We start from the raw sequence: 16,552 nt of genomic DNA, 5'->3' as shown, positions 1-16,552 counted from the left end.
GACCCAAGAGCTTGACTTCCCTGGAATGTGCCTTGCTGGCTGCTTGACTTGAAGTCCTCAAGCTCTACAAATCTGACACATGATCCCAACGCTAGTATTCCAATGGCGTTTAAGCACCCCACACACACGTACACCCTTATGAGGCAATGTATCTCCTTTTATGGAAATAATAGAACAAAATCAGAAGCGTCCAATGAAACATAAGCTGTTATGTCAAGTCGTGATATATGAAACTAAGAAGGCCAACGTCTTTATCGTTATATAAGTAATTAATAGGTCTATTATGACTCCTCGACTTGTTATAAGTGGATGGCGGTGTAACCATCAAGCATGGTCATTTCTCCCTAAACATCCACCTGTTGAGGGGGAAGGGGCTTTTTAAATGCAGCTCAGCTCGGGGCGGAGTTAAATACGGAGCCAGCCTATTACGGCGCACAAGACGCCATCTGTTCTGTTTCGCGTCTGTGAAATTCTACCCTGTAAGTATACCAAATTAGAATGTTTAAACTATCGACACTTTGCTATTAGACTATGTTCGATGTCATTGAGAATAAACGTAGCCTAGTTCATTTAGAAAAGCCTGCGACACAAGGCATGATCGTTTCTTCTGCGTCAATGCATATGTTTCAGTAGTCATTTAGCATGCCATTATTAACAGTGATTGACAAAAGATGAAATAGTATTATGTATTTGCTAATAGGCTATAGTTTAAATGAAAAAGCATTATGATAGAGCACAATAATATGATTTCTTGCGATAGTGCACAGGCTTATGCGCAATCGCCAATGCTAACTACATTACAAGAAACCCCTTTAAATGATTAATAAGTTCCCTATATATCTCTTGCGAGATAGGCCAATGTAAAATCGTTTGCAGAACGCCCTCTACGCAGATAAACGGGCGGAGACATAGGGGTGTGTCAAGCTACGCAGTTTAGCTCCACGTCTGCTCAGCTATTGGTTTCCATTCACCGTAAGACTTCCCCTTGCAGACGTATGTTTTGGTTTAAATGACTGGCGGGGCGTGTATTCACGTATGGCAGAGTTGTTTTAACAAATATGTTATTATGGTAATGCTAATTAAATGATTCTGCTTTTTCTGTTTTGTAAGACAAACAATGATTACAAAAAAGATCCGATCGGAATACATGAAGAAATTCAAGGACCCTAAATGGGAAACCTACTCTAAGTGTTACGAAGAGATGGTTAAATACAGATTAACGAGGAGACTTCTGGAACATTCGCACAATCCGTTTTTCTGGAACGAAGGGGACAGCGACTCGGAATCCAGTGGCAGCCCCATTCCTCTTAACAAAAACAAAGTTGAACCTCTAGTCGTGAAAGACCGAACCTCATCAGGATGTGACCGAAAGGCACCAGAGCACCGGGAGATTCAAAAACCATTTGAACAGAATATCCCTGCATCAGAGGGAGCGCCACATCCGCTGACAGAGAATGTTCTGCCAGAGACCGCTCCATCCATTGGTATAAGGCAATGTTTTATATCAATGTATTTTTAACACGCAAACATACTAAAGTGCTGTTATTTTATTGAATCATGTATTAAAAGTTGACGTCTTTCCAGATGGCCAGGCTGTGGACACCAGGAAGGTTGGAGAAACAGAGGAGGAGAGGACAGGTAGAGCTCCAGATGGGCCAAAACTCCCTGAGGAGGAGCCAGCAGAACAGCCCAAAGCCAAACACTCAAAGAGACCCCTCAAGCTTAGAGGTCCACTAAGGCGACTAAAAGAACCCAATAAAGAGAACACACACCCGTTTGCCCTGTATGGTGGGGGGGATAATCCTACTGATATGGCCACCAAGAAAACCCACAATGTGCGTACTTCATCTACCAAGGAGGTAAGTCAATAACCAACTCTCAGCATAATTATAGTCTGTTACTCTGCAATTACTGGTTTGAATGTAGTATTTGTCACTAGCTGTTTTAGACAAGCCATCTGTATGTGTGTGTTTGTGTTTAGATCCATGAGTCTGCCTTGCGGGCCAAGACCAGGCGGGAAGTGGAGAGGCAGATGCAGACACAGCAGGTGGACAGACGGCGAGCGCAGTCAGCTGACCTTGAAAAAACTGTCAAGACCCAAATGGCATCAGATTATAATCCCTGGGTAACGGAGTACATGCGCTGCTTCTCCACTAGGTCTCGATAGACACAGACACACAGGTGCACGCACACAGACACACAGTTGCACGCACACAGATACACAGGTGCACGCACACAGACACACAGGTGCACGCACACAGACACACATGCTTACCGGGATTGATCATTAACACCTGCGGGATGACATGGGTTGAATCATCAAAGTGTCGTCCTCCCACCTTGACTCCTTCTCAAAACCCATTGGAGGAAAAGGTTCCTCACGTCTGGTGGCCATCTGACAAGGAGGAGATGTGAAAGAACATGAGGAATAAAGGAGAGTCTAGACTGAGGAAGATCCAGAGGACACATAGATTCTCCCTGGTGGACAGGACCATCCCCTGTCTCTCACAAGATCATTTTCCAGGATTAATAGCACAATTCCATTGTACGCAATAGTGGTTAAACACGCTATTCTTATTGCTTCTAGATCACCGGATTGATTTGACATTAGAGAGAAGACATGTCACATTTCATTGAAATCATGCACAGTAGTACTTCTCCCCGCCCCAAAAATATTTGTTCGGGAAATCATATTCTGACTAGAATTATGAGTATGACAACGTCAGGCTAGCACAGTAGGTTACTAGGATAGCTTTCTCACACACATTACTGTCTTGTACATGTACGCAATCCTAACTCAACAGCTCTCTTTGTTGGCACCTAGATATTGAAAAAAGTGTGGAACAATATGGCTGCACACAAGGTGATGTCTATGTATGTCTGCTTACAGGACCAAATCTGCTTCCAAAGGTGACCACAATAGCACTTTCCTTTTGAGAAACGTAACTGTACATAGAGAAAGCGATTAGAATCATTTTTACTTGGCCTCAAGGTCCGTTTACTTGACAGTGTTTAGTGTAACTCGTTGTTTTGTGTGGGTATTACTATAATTTTCCAGTATTATTATTTTAAAACAAGTACATCTATTTAAGTCCAGACATACCTAGCTAGATGGAGTAATGTGAAATTGGATAATAAGCCATTGTTGAAAATGTGTGCAACATTACAAAGTTCTGTACAGATGCTTCTAGCTTATTCAGTCCACCAGCAGCACCATCTAACTTAGCGCGGGTATAGGTATGAGATGCAATAATAATTCATTCTGAAATTGGAAGATGTTAGGATTACTCACAGCTTTGCTGTGTCAGAGTAATGGCTCATTGCTCATGTGTTACTAAAGTACATAAATAACAACAAATGTTTGTTTTGACAGAAGAAACACCTTCAGCCAGACATATAATAGTTAACTTGCAAATATAAGGGTCACTACTATTTTGGTGTTAGACGTTATTTTGTACACACATTTAAATGTCAACATTTCTACACATTTGATTGTCATCACAACTGTGAGAAAAAAAGATTTTAGTGTGGATGTTGGGATGCTAGGCTCTGAATAAAGCACTTTGGGAATGATTCTATTTGTCCTTTCATAAACTAATATTAATCTTTACTGAAACTAACCATCCGCTAGTCACCATTTGCAATATAGGAGCATACATTTATAATACTTTATTTCAAAAAGTGCAGATATACATGTGAGAATAAGTTAAGTTAAAAAATCATGATACATAAGGAGAAAATAAACAACAACAACATGAACTAAATAAACAACTAAGTGGAACAGCAGGTCAGAGGAGCCAGTGCATATCAGGCAGGACCGGTCCGTATCTCATCAGAACACAACATGATAAATGTGATATGTAAATATAACAATCTATAGATTATTTCTTAGTGTATAATTAATAACTTGATATTCTTCAGTCCATAAAACATGCTTTAAGAGTAAACCATCTGGTCTTTTTACAGGTAATCCTGTACAGATGCAGGATGCAGAAAGTCAAAGAAAGGACAGCAGTCAGTAAGATATCAGCTGATTGGAGGGTTTGGTCCATTCGTGAGGGGGTATGTTGGATTGTGGATCGTATCAGGCCTGTCGGAGGGGTCCAGGGAGGGGCTCGGCGCTCCAGAGAGGGCATGGCCACAAGCCTGTGTGGGTCATCTCTAGTAGCGAGGGCCAGAACGGTCCGTATGGTGGTCAAAGGAAGGTCAGGGAAGAGTTGCTTCAACACCATGAGCTATGTGAACGTGAGCCACGCTATGTTCCCCACATCGTCCTCCTGGTCTTCACAAACCTGCCTGGAGGAGGTGAGGGGAAAAGGGGCGATAGTGGGGACAGGAGTAGTGAGGGGGACAGAGAGAGGGTGTGACAGAGGGACAGGGGTGCAGGCATGGGTGTAAGTAAAGGAGAGGGGGCAGGGAGGGGGGCGGTAAAAGGCAATCCAATTCAGTTACATCAAACTGTCAAGATATGATGGAGAGGGTTACAAACGGTCCCTTGAGCGAGAGACCGCACTGTTAGCCTTGTTGGTCTGTCACTTCGGATCAGGTCAAATTGAGAGTGTGAACCTTGGGGAAAGAATCCACTACAGCCTCTGTGTCAATCTGCAACCAGCAGACCAACCCCCGCCCACACCAAATCTATCCATCCAGTTCTACTGACACTGAGCTCACTGTTGCTACTACATTCCAGCCTGGAGACCTCCCTGGTCTCTGCATGCTAGCCCAGCCCAGTGTCAGCCCCTAGGAGCCAAATATGGCCCATCCAGGACGGCAGCAAAGCCCCCCACCCTGCTAGACCCCCAGTCTGTTGGTGACTGAATCTCAGACACATCACACACTTGGAACTGGGAGACAGAAATAGCCCATATCTCATGTCTGGTTCCTCCCTCTTCACGAGGTGACTAAGAACAGACCCTCTTCAGCCTCAGTGCACCACACAAACACACACACACACGCATGCACACACACACCAGACACAGTATTGTGACATACCACTGGAGTTGTATTACTAAGCCATGACTAGGATCTGACCCTAACATAACATTACACCAAGCTTGTGTATGTACAGTATGTGCGTGTGTGTTGGTGTGTGTCTGAGGGTCAAAGTGTGTGTGTTTTGGGTCGAAGTGAGTAGTGTGGTTTCACCTCACCTTGGAGGTGCTCCAGGCTGGTTACTGAGCATGCTCACTAACAACCACACTCCTGGGCTCCCTGTGGCTGAGCCCGGCGTGGGGAGCGGAGCTGGCGCAGCGCCGCGTCCCCGTACTGGATCCCAGAACCCATCCGCTCCGGGTCCAACTCTCCTGGGGGGGAGGGGGGGGGGGGGGAGGGAGAGGAAAGGGAGGGACAGCATTGGAGACTTACTAACTAGATTGGGATTCCTTAAGGCTCGAACGTTCAATTGACGAAAAAACGAGGCTAGTGAACACGGTTGGAGGTCAGAGTTCAGGGGTTAGACGTGTACCTGACTCTATCTTGTTGAGGATCTTCCTGGCACACTGGATGAAGGCCTCCTCTACGTTCTCCCCGGTCAGAGCGCTGGTCTCCAAAAACATAAGCTCTGCAAAATAACACACACACACAAAGGTGTTGTAACATACAAACACACCTAAACACACAAAGTGCTACAGCCACAAATTGAAGTTCAGCAGTGACCTCTAGTGGGGATTAAACTGAATTACCTCCACACTAACAGTGATTATTCTTTTATAACTATGTAATACAGACACACAAGCAGACCCAGATACTCCTTCAACACAGTCAGCCGTAGCATACCGTTCTCTTGGGCGAACCGAGAAGCCTCCAGAAAGGTGACCTCCCTCTCAGCATCCAGGTCCTTCTTGTTTCCACACAGAATGATGACAATGTTTTGACTGGCCAGCATTCTGGCATCTGTCAGCCAGTTGGTAAGTGCATTATAGGTCTCCCGACTGAGACAGAAGCATAAAGGGGAGGGAGCAGGGAGGACGGGGTGGAAAAGAGAGTCAGTTATTACAACTAGGATTAAGTGAAGGATGTAGTTCAGTGGTTAGATTACATTTACATTTAAAGCAGATGATGAGTCGCAGGTTCAAATGCCCCCCTGTACTGTATGTCAGCTAAATGAACACATTGTTATTAAGTGAACACATTGTATAATCTGACCTGGTGATGTCATAGACGAGCAAGGCTCCAGCTGCTCCCCGATAGTAGCTCCTGGTCACAGATCTACAAACAACATGATCAAAGCCAATACTTAACCAATTGCAAATAATAAGTTGATGATTAACAGAATTTTACAGTTGTAGACTCTGCAGCAGATACATTGTATGTTTCTTGCTCTTTTAGTAAAATGTTTAGGGATAAAGGAAAAAAGGTTAACAAGATGTACATTTTATATAAAGCAGAGCTTATCTATGTATTAGCCTTTGATATCTAGCCAGCAAGTTGGCTAAGGGGCTAGTCCTAGGCTACACCAGATGGAGAGCTGGCCATAAATCACACTGAAGGATGCTCTGGCAAGGAGGATGCTCCTAAAAGGATGTCTTGTTATGCAATTTATTGTCCATGACTGTGTAATTTAATTTGTTATATTTTTTCAGTACGTACACTAGGTATCCAGCTCACTACCATACATTTTGTTGTGCAAACAAAATGCTAAATTGTACTCTAGGGAATTGTCCAGGCACCACTAGACCACTGAGTACTGCCATGTACCTGAACCTCTCCTGTCCAGCAGTGTCCCAGATCTGTAGTTTGACAAACTTGTTGACTACGCTGATGATCTTGGAGCCAAACTCCACTCCAATGGTATGGTTAGAATCATCTTTGACTGGAAATGATCAAAATGAAAAGCTGTTTAAAGCTGTTATGAATTATTTATAATTTTCCAAATGAGCACAAAGTACTTGAGTGTTCACTTATTCACTGTATGTGCACACTTACATCTCTTTTCAATGAACTGGTGAAGAAGACAGGATTTTCCAGTTCCCGCATTACCAATTACAAGGAATTTAAACAGGAAATCTGAGAAAAGAAAACATCTATTACACAGATGGCACGCCACCCTGATCCAACAGGGAAGCCAATATGGAAATAAACCGTAGCTCTATGGCAATTACTAATGGTATTTACAAATACATCTGAAATAGCCATTGCTATGATGATGATCTAATGCTGCCATATTAATTTGACTTTTAAGATAACACGAGATTTGTTATCAAGCAAGCGCGTTACATCACCTTTCAAACAGAACAATTTGCTTCAAAGCCGGTGTAACAGATTTTCCCACGCCTTGATAGCAGTTCATACATTTGAATGGAATATACATTCGATGTGACATTTATGTTTGTCGCTCAAAATTTGATTCAAATACAGTATGCGCAGTGAGCGAGTGAACACAAGCTGCTGCCTGCACTGATGTGATGCCCTGCGATGATGAGTAAACATCTTAGCCACCTAGCTAGTTGTAGGTAGCATAGACTACTTCTATCACCAGACACATTGCGATGTCTTCAATACACCGACATTGTCACGGCGAGCTGTCAATGTGAGTGGACCAGTCATGGTATCCTACCGTATGTTTCTGACATGGCCAATCCGGTGTTTTGATAGCAACAACTAGTCCTCTTGATATTTTTCGAGGGTCAAGAAAGGAAAAATCCCTAATACAATCCTAGCGCACTTTCCTATACACTTCCCGTTGGTGTTTTTCAAAATAAAAGCCACTCGATAAGACTCAATGACTCACCACAAGGTGACAGTATTGTATCGTGTTTTACACCAATTTTAGACCACGACACCAGTCAATTACGACCATTGATGTGTCGTGTCGTTACTCTCAACAATATGACTTGTCACTCTTTGTCTGTATGTTTATGTACGCTAGGAAGTGATTATATGTTTCTAATCACACCCTTGTTTAAGTTTTTGTCAACACATTTTGATTTCCAACTTCCCTTCATTCTTTTTGTCTGTCTATACTATAGACAGGGGTATATAGACTCTATAGTCCACACTTTGAACTGCTCCTACAATGATTCCATAGTTCAGCCTATTGTAAACAGAACACTCTCACTAGCAAGCATGCTGTCTCCAGATGGACAGGACATGTTTATAGTCTCAGTTACATAATGCCTGAGGATGTATGGCAGGCAGGTTTATCATGAGTTTTTTAGTCAGACATCCTGTTGAACTGGACTGTTGGATGTAAACGCTTAGGACATCTGTATGACATTACAAGGAGATGTGTCTGCCTCCTTGATTTATACTCTTTGGCTTAATATTGACAGAAACAGCAAAAGGTAGTCAAAATATTGTCACAATTACAAGTCTTTGTCACAAAATGATAACGCCCATTTTGGTACAGTTCTGAGGTGTAGGAATGCATTAAACATTTAACCAGTGTGCTAAAGATAATGAATTAATTGTTTGTCATTACTTTTTGCATATATTACTTAAAAGGTTGTCCAAATAAAATCAGAGTAGAAAACGGTTTTCTCACTAAGCTCTCAAACACATCTGCTCTGGACTCTTGGTAGTAATTTATGAGGCCTTCCAATTCTCCCCTCTGTAAGCTGGTCCACAACTATGGAACCAGAGCTGGTCCCAGGGGACCAATGGTATCACTGGAACACAATAGCAACCAGGAAGAGAGGAAATGAACTGTCCTTGGAATCTAAAAATGTCATCACACCATCGCAGCCAGGATGTCTCTGACATGGGAGGGCTTTGTGTCTTTGTAGTTTAGTTGTTAGAGAGTTGTGTGTGTCGGTAAGTGTGTGTGTGTCGGTAAGTGTGTGTGTGTTTATGAGTACTTGCATGCAGATATGTATGTGTATAGTGTGTGTATATGTGTGTACGTGCATGTTTGTGTGCAAGTGAAAGACAGGTCAAATGGAGTCGAGAGGACTTGGATAAAGGTCTTGCCTAACTGATATCCCATTAGTGAATGGATGGGGACAATGACTATGTTATTTGTCATGTTTATTTTTGGTTCACATTTATAAATAGGTTCCAAAAATAAATCTATTCAAAGCCAACCAACAGGAAAAATGAGAAGGATGGAGGGAATACAGCAATTAGCCTTGATGTTGACTGATCTGTATACACATTTAAATAAACTAATATCAGTTTATATATCTGTCATACAGTATATTGTCTTCCATGTATCTATTGAGTAAATTATGTAATGACATAAGAGCTGTCACAACACACTTGGAGGGTGAGAGACTAGTCTACAGGGGTCTGTGTAAAAGAGAGTTATAACGTGGACACAGCTTGCACATAAACAAATACACCCATGGACTTTGTCCCTCAAACATGAAATCTGTCATCAAGAGCAGGCCACAAGGAACAAGACAGTCATTGACACCCCCCTGTCACTGACAACAGTACAAGGACGTGACGGAGAGTAATTGTACGGGTTGTGTAGTGGCAAAACAGGCTGGTCTGTGGTCTCATTATCAAGAGGCAGGTTGGGAAAAGACTAGCAGATCTTGAATCTGTCTACATGAACCAGTTGAGGAAGCATTTCATCAATGCCAACTAGATAAGTCCATGGTCACTGGACACTGTTGAACAGACCCTGCTTGTTACCCCAGCTAGACCTTGAGGCTCCTGGCTGTACATTAACAATTCTGGCTCTCAGTGGAGCTGTTTGTCTGCCGATACGACCAACCCTGCTGGGTGAAACTGGCCAGCAGGGATTCCCAGTTCTAAAATATACACACACACACACACGATCACAGACAGAGTAATACACAAGCCAGGTGTAGGTGTAGTGGAGTTTATACATATCAATTTGGGTACCATTATAATTTACATACTTTCCTGTTTTGGGAACCACTTGTTTGGCTGCTGTGGATCTGAGGTTCAGCACTCAATGCCATCGTGTCACCATAGTCCCCCAGTTCACCCTGAGCCTTCAGAGCAGCCCCAAGTGGCCCCGCTGAAAGGTGGCCTTGTGCAGGTTCCAGGCCAGCGAAGCTGACTGTGAGTGGGTATTAAACTTGACTGATGGCTGGGGAACCACAGGAGCCCAACTAGCTGGAATTATGTGCTGCTTGCCCGTCTGCCTGCAAAGACAGAACTCTCATATGGCACACACACACACACACCCACACGCACACACACTGGAGGTATTCACTGGCAAACTTGGCCTTGCCATGCATGTATTCATTCTAGACTACTCAGTAGTTTAGACAAACTGTTTCAAATTTCCAAATTTTCTTCCAAATGTTTTCCTACTCAGTCCAACTGTTTGGTGAAACACAAATACAACTATATTAGTCCAAGTCAGTCGAGATCAGTCTGCCAGGCAGTGTCTGGAGGTTCTGATAAGAGCTTTTACTGTAAGCCTGGATGTTGAGTGTCACAGTTGTTTGTGATCCTTACAGTCACTGGGCCTGGCCTGCACTATCAACCTGGTATTTTTAGACCATGAAAGATGCATGATATTTTCATTATGTAATAGAAATTAGCACATGGGGTGGATGAGGGAGAGGGTGGGGTTAGATGGCACATTTGTAGCTCAGACATCCACTTGAGCAGAAAAAGTGTACAGTGCAGTTTTAGACCTCATGCATGTCCACTAAGCAGTGCTGGAGCAGAGTTGCATTAATATAGAGAGATATAGATCAAGTGTGTGTGTGTATGGTAGAGAAAGAGGTCGGGGGGATTAGCAAACAAACAAACAAACAGACCACCCTCCAATTGCAGAGAGAGAGAGAGAGAGAGAGAGAGAGAGAGAGAGAGAGAGAGAGAGAGAGAGAGAGAGAGAGAGAGAGAGAGAGAGAGAGAGAGAGAGAGAGAGAGAGAGAGAGAGAGAGAGAGAGAGAGAGAGAGAGAGAGAGAGAGAGAGAGAGAGAGAAAGAGCGAGAGAGAGAGAGAGTAAGGCTGAATGGCTTCTTTCAGGCAAGGATGCCTACGCAGTCTTTCATGGTACACAGAGTTCAGCATTGTTCCTCCTACCTCAATACTGGGGAGGGACAGAGGGTCTGGGGGTGGGAGAGGGAGGAGGATTGGGAAATGCGGGCTGGGGGGACAAGGCTGTGTTGGAGGTGTGTGGAAAGGAGTCTGGGGGAGGCGTCAGTGGAGGAGGACAGGAGGCCAGGGGAGCAGGAGGGTTGAGGTATTCAGACAGACGAGGCTGTGTTTGATCACGGCAGCCGAGACTAGACTCACACAAACACACACAAAACACTCACAGGACAGGAAACTCTCTGACATGGCTAATCCTGAGTTATCAGGAAACAGGAAGTTGTCATGTCAGCTGTTTTGGTTTCAGGTTGCCACTCTCTGTTTGGCGATAGGAGTGTGTGCAGTTTGGGGTATCAGTTTCTGTGTGTCATGATGATGGGTACAAGGCCTTAACAGAGATCCGTTGACGTTTCCTCAATAACAGGAATGAATACTGCCCTCCCCCTTTACACCCCTAATCTGAATCTCTGAAAGCCTCCATCCTCCAAATTTATCTTATCCTGTCCATAAAAAAACCCATCAGGACAATGGAATTTCAGGAAAAGCACTGCCTGAAAAATAGACGTGGACCTTTCCTGTAAAGATACTCCTTGTTGGACAGAGCGGCTAAAGAATGAGTCAGCAATCACCATGGTAGGAAAAATACAAAAGGACTGCTCTAAAATGCAGACCTCGACCAAAACAATTTCACCATTTAAGACCTGTTTTAGACACCAAATATTAAAATGGAAGATTCTGGAGTAAACACAGCAGCCATTGATGTGGCCAGGGGGAGGAGTAGCAGCAGTTTGAGTCATTCCATCAGCTGATTCAAATGAACAATCCTGCCAGTGTTGTTTACTGGATCAATAAGTCTTTATATGAGATTATTTCTCCCAGAGTAGAGGCTTACACACACAAGCACACACACACACACACACATGCGCTCACGTCTGCACACACACGCAGACAACACACTCCCATAGGAAACACCTGCCTTGACTGTTAGGGAGTTTTCCATCCACAGATGAGCAGATGGTTTTGCGGTTAGATTCCAAATCAAGGGAGTATTTTTACTGTAAAGTTGTACTGTAATATCCCAGTGGCTGGATAACCAGACAGTAGATGCAAAATCTGATTTCTTGGAGAGCGCAGCTCCTACAGCTCCTGCAGCTCCTGCAGCTCCTGCAGCTCCTGCAGCTCCTACAAGCTATGAAGGCTCTGTGATGTGTGACATTTAGAACATGTTCATTCAACCTTCAGTCAGTGGTAGTCATGGTGGAGTGTTCTCTCACACCAACCAGGGGGACTGTCAACGTTTGCGTGTGGGCGGGTGGGTGGGTGGGGTATGGGATAAAGCAGATAAGATATGTGGAAATATAAACATCTGTTGTACGTGGCATGCTTGGTCCATTACATCATGTTCTGAACTCTGTCTCTGTCCGTTCGTCCCCCCTGTCTCTCTCTCTCTCTCTTTTTCCCCCCCCCTCTCTCTCTCTCTCTCTCTCTCTCTCTCTCTCTCTCTCTCTCTCTCTCTCTCGCACTCACTCTCTCTCTCCCCCTCTCTCTTTCACACTCTCTCTCCCCTCACTCTCCCTGACTCTCTCTCTCTCTCCCTCTCTCTCTCTCTCTCTCTCTCTCTCTCTCTCTCTCTCTCTCTCTCTCTCTCTCTCTCCCTCCCTCCCTCCCTCCCTCCCTCCCTCCCTCCCTCCCTCCCTCCCTCCCTCCTTCCCTCCCTCCCTCCCTCCCTCCCTCCCTCCCACAAGAGTTGTGTTACATATTATGCAATTATACAGGCAGAACCTGATACATGTAAACATATCCCTATTGCCTTACATCTATCCAGTTTGGGTTTATGTGTTATATCTGGTTCCACTCCAGTTGATATCTTATGACGACATATCAAAGTCCAGTGCTATGTGTTCGGATTGCCTTTAACCTGCAGCTGTAGTCTAGGACACTGTTACAGTAATTTATTACTTTAACCTCTAGAATATGACAGGATAGATTCTCTCCTCAGGATGTGATTACGAGACTTTGTGACCTGATCTGTTCACAAAGCCCATGGAGCTGTGGGCTGCTGATTTGTCCATGTGCTGGACCTGTGGAGGATTCCTCCATTTCACGCTCCAAGTGTCACCATCGCTTCACTGGGTGAAGGCGGATGGTTATGGCACTTCAGGGCAGCTGTAGCTAGCTAGCTGTTTTTTGTGATAACAGATATCCACTCACGGGTTGTGTGTGTGTGTGTGAGTGAGTGTAACTCTGCTCAGTTTGACAGGTTTGCATGTTTTCAAAACATCCCCCTTTGGCCCACAGACCAACCCTTGCACAACTTCTCACCAGAATATAAGCACAGATGTCTTTCTAAACACATCAAGCAGATAAGATTCATCTGTAGATGGATTTAATAAACCACAAGATTGGCTTCCAATCTTTCATAACGGGGAAGCCGAAGGGGCATTATGGGAAGGAGAAGGCCCTCACAAATGCAAACACTAGAGCAGAGCTAGAGATAGGTCTTATCACTGATGTATGTGAGTGTGTGTGTGGGCCTTTGTTCTATCAAAGCTATGTGACAGAGCAGCTTTTTACTTCTTCCTGTCAGCGCTCCTCTGCCAGGACCGACCACCAGAGAGGGAGTCGACGCTACTGCTGTTGCAGGGGCACCATGCTCCAGTACCGCAGGACTCCTCACTTATCACCCCTACTCTCTTGTCTTTCTAAAGCCTCAAGTTCCTCCAGCACCAAGGGAGCCCATGGAGAGAAGACAGGGTCCTGAAAAGGGATCCAATGCTGCTTCTCATTTTCTCAACGTACCGTTTGAATTATGTTTTAAAGGCCTCTGCACTGAGGAATCCATTATTATTGGGTTGGACCATAAATTAACTGTCATGCAATGAATGTCAAATTGTGTTTATTTTTTGTTGTTCTTGTTGAAGTTTGATGTGTGCTGTTTTGAAGACAGTGAGGCAGCACACTAGGAGGTCAGAGACTCAAAGCAGAAAGTAGATTTGATTTGGCCTCTCTCCTAACAGCCAAGTCTGCCTTCACATTTGTGTCAGCTCACAAAGTTTGAAAACAAGACAAAAGTTCTGGCCAGCTGCCATGAGCCTGACTGGGCCGGTGGGAACAAGGGGTAAGGAGGGGGGGTAGCGTGTGTGTGTGTGAACGTGTGTGTGTTTGTGTGTGTGTGTGTGGGAGACCGGCTGGTTACATCTGGTTTCTAGGCCACGACTTAATAAACCCCCTCAGAGGGAGTCTGTTCTCTCCCCTACCTCTCTCAATATCAGGTTCTAATCCTCCCCTCCCAGCGTTGCTGTCTACACAAAGCTCGCTCTACCAGTCCACTGCCTCTCTCTCTGAGACGTGCAAATAGGCCCAAAGAAACCCCTAGAAAGAGTGTTGGTCCTCAACTGTGTCAAATGGGACACTCAACTGGAAACACACTAAACATCGCACCTATGTGAAATAAATTAATTCTCTTCTGTCATCTCCATAAACAAGATGCCCCACAGTTTAACTGGAGTAAGGATGTATGTGTGTATTATTCGTCAGACGGGGACACAAAGGGCTCAGGGGGTGAAAGATCTTTCTACAGAGGGATACGTTGCTCAATAAAAGATTCAAACATTATGGTGCTCTCAGCTGGGCACAATTATTTGTTCCTTTTGAAGATTTGATTGTTGTTTTGTTAAACTCAACTTCCTGGAAGAAGCCCAAATGAGTGCACATTAGTTTCTCTCTCTCTCTCTCTCTCTCTCTCTCTCTCTCTCTCTCTCTCTCTCTCTCTCTCTCTCTCTCTCTCTCTCTCTCTCTCTTTCTCTCTCTCTCTCTCTCTCTCTCTCTCTTTTTCTCTCTCTCTCTATGCTCACTCTCTCTCTCCATTTCTCTTTCTTTCCTTCTTCCTTTTAAAACGTTGTCTCTATCTCACTCCCCCTCTTTCTGCAGGTACACAACACTATATATTGAGTTTTGGGGAGTTTAGTCATATATTATGTCATTGATTTGAAATGCTACATAGAGCTATGATGTCACATGTCTTGCACATCTTACTAACCTACCACAGTCTGAACTGTAGGATTTGACTAACATATAATGACGAAAATGAGATTCGCTGTTTCAAAAGACAGACGGTGCATTTACTACAGTACAGTAATTCTTAACACATTCAACCCAGATGTGGGGGCCTCTTCCAAAGCAAAACATCCTGATGAGGTTGAACACCTGTACTGTTTGATCTACTCTGACGTCTACCAGACTCCTTCTGGTCCTCTGAGACAAGAGCAGGGACTATAAGTGAACATAGATGACTGATCTGCTCACGCCCTATCTGTTTGCTTGTCTGCTTGTCTGTACCGGTATATTGACCAGTCTGTCTGTCTGTCTGTCTTTCTGTCCCCTTTTCTGTTTGTCTCTTCACTGTGTCTGTCATGGTTACAAGTGGAGACTCTGAGAAGCCTGGACCCAATTACTGCTGCTGGAGGATGGAGAGACATGACTCAGAGCCAGAAGTCTTCTAGAAGGTCCACAGCCAGTACGACTGCTGGGCCAGCTCCCTTGACCCCATTCATTCAACACACACAAACACACACACACACACACACACACACACACACACACACACACACACACACACACACACACACACACACACACACACAGAGAAAGCCAAGTGCTCTAGGTCTCTCACTGATTGCAATAAAAAAAAAAAATACAAGTCACTTGACTGGGAAGGTGTCACTTCACCCCTCTAAATGACATCTGTTGGCCTTTCAGCTGTGCTCCACTACAGACAATGTCACATGTTCACATACACACTGGTTGTATTGGGTTGGATTAATATTTGGTGGTGAGTAAAATGCTCTGATTTATTTTTTTGCCCATCAAACTTCAGTTATGGAGATAACAGTTGTCCCCCATGTTGCCTAACCGTGTGTGACTTACACAATAGTGCCATTGTGTGTTTCTGTAATGCTGTCAAGTCTGCCACGTTGTCAAGTCTGGCTCATTGCATGTGGCAGAATGTAGATAGCAGCCAGGCCTAGGGAGCACTGCAAGGGTGTTTGAATGTGGTGGAGAGGTCATAGATGACCTATCTGCCTAGTCATCCTGCTCTGTTTGGGGAAATCATGTACTGAGGGGGGTTATTAAAAGAAACACTTGGAGCACAAAGACACACACATGTGCAGACACGTGTGGTGAGACACACACAACCTGTTTGTGGTTTTTCCAACTGCTATTAAACACTCCACCAGGACCCGTAACTAGCACCGTCTTAACATAAACAAACTCCTCTTGTGGCCCACAATGTATTGGCCAAGTGTTGAACCACACACACATACTGCAATAACTCCCCATTTGGATCCACTTGGATCATGTGCCCAGTTTATTAGGTGTCTTGTTAGCTCTTGTGTAGCCTCTCGCCAATGTGGCCTGATACTGGGCTGAAGAAAAATACTGTATGGACATAAACACAAACTGCATATGGTGGTGATAGAGATATGGTTTTGATATATGGTGAGACGTGTTTGTCCTGAAATCCCCCTGTAAAGTAAACATGTATATATATGCAGTGTTGAAAGTAGGGCAAAGTGGGTTCTGGGAGACAAAG

General features: G+C 44.3%; 2 protein-coding genes across 4 annotated transcripts; one reads left to right on the top strand and one right to left on the bottom strand.

Moving 5' to 3' along the window:
• Positions 1–382: 382 nt before the first annotated feature.
• ccsapb (centriole, cilia and spindle-associated protein b) lies at positions 383–3,572 on the top strand. 2 transcript variants are annotated; one of them, XM_047030196.1, is made up of 4 exons: positions 383–479; positions 1,111–1,484; positions 1,585–1,859; positions 1,982–3,572. In XM_047030196.1, exons 2-4 carry the CDS (start codon positions 1,118–1,120, stop codon positions 2,165–2,167), a joined length of 828 nt encoding a protein of 275 aa, XP_046886152.1. In that variant the 5' UTR covers positions 383–479; positions 1,111–1,117; the 3' UTR covers positions 2,168–3,572. The 2 variants fall into 2 exon arrangements, with proteins under 2 accessions (XP_046886152.1, XP_046886153.1); XM_047030197.1 differs by lacking the exon at positions 383–479 and having other exon boundaries at positions 1,004–1,484.
• An 82-nt stretch (positions 3,573–3,654) lies between these two features.
• Positions 3,655–7,680, bottom strand: rab4a (RAB4a, member RAS oncogene family). 2 transcript variants are annotated; one of them, XM_047030198.1, is made up of 8 exons: positions 7,556–7,680; positions 6,925–7,005; positions 6,697–6,811; positions 6,145–6,207; positions 5,776–5,930; positions 5,465–5,560; positions 5,151–5,303; positions 3,655–4,296 (listed from the first exon to the last, which is right to left on the bottom strand). In XM_047030198.1, the coding sequence occupies exons 1-7, from the start codon at positions 7,569–7,571 to the stop codon at positions 5,188–5,190; spliced, it is 642 nt and encodes a 213-aa protein (XP_046886154.1). In that variant the 5' UTR covers positions 7,572–7,680; the 3' UTR covers positions 3,655–4,296; positions 5,151–5,187. The 2 variants fall into 2 exon arrangements, with proteins under 2 accessions (XP_046886154.1, XP_046886155.1); XM_047030199.1 differs by having other exon boundaries at positions 5,151–5,300.
• Positions 7,681–16,552: the final 8,872 nt, after the last annotated feature.

Source organism: Hypomesus transpacificus, chromosome 11, assembly GCF_021917145.1.
Source record: "Hypomesus transpacificus isolate Combined female chromosome 11, fHypTra1, whole genome shotgun sequence".
NCBI classification, from domain to species: Eukaryota; Metazoa; Chordata; class Actinopteri; order Osmeriformes; family Osmeridae; genus Hypomesus; species Hypomesus transpacificus.
The sequence above is the reverse complement of the archived record's forward strand: the minus strand, read 5'-3'. Positions and strand labels throughout refer to the sequence as shown.

Bases quoted from the DNA above. Each gene is read 5' to 3' on its own strand.
- ccsapb (XM_047030196.1), top strand. From the start codon at position 1,118: ATGATTACAAAAAAGATCCGATCGGAATACATGAAGAAATTCAAGGAC. The intron at 1,485-1,584 runs GTATAAGGCAAT...ACGTCTTTCCAG, and splicing joins AGAGACCGCTCCATCCATTG to ATGGCCAGGCTGTGGACACC. The intron at 1,860-1,981 runs GTAAGTCAATAA...GTTTGTGTTTAG, and splicing joins GTACTTCATCTACCAAGGAG to ATCCATGAGTCTGCCTTGCG.
- rab4a (XM_047030198.1), bottom strand. The intron at 6,812-6,924 runs GTAAGTGTGCAC...GATCATTTCCAG, and splicing joins CCAGTTCATTGAAAAGAGAT to TCAAAGATGATTCTAACCAT. The intron at 6,208-6,696 runs GTACATGGCAGT...TGTTGTTTGTAG, and splicing joins GCTGGACAGGAGAGGTTCAG to ATCTGTGACCAGGAGCTACT.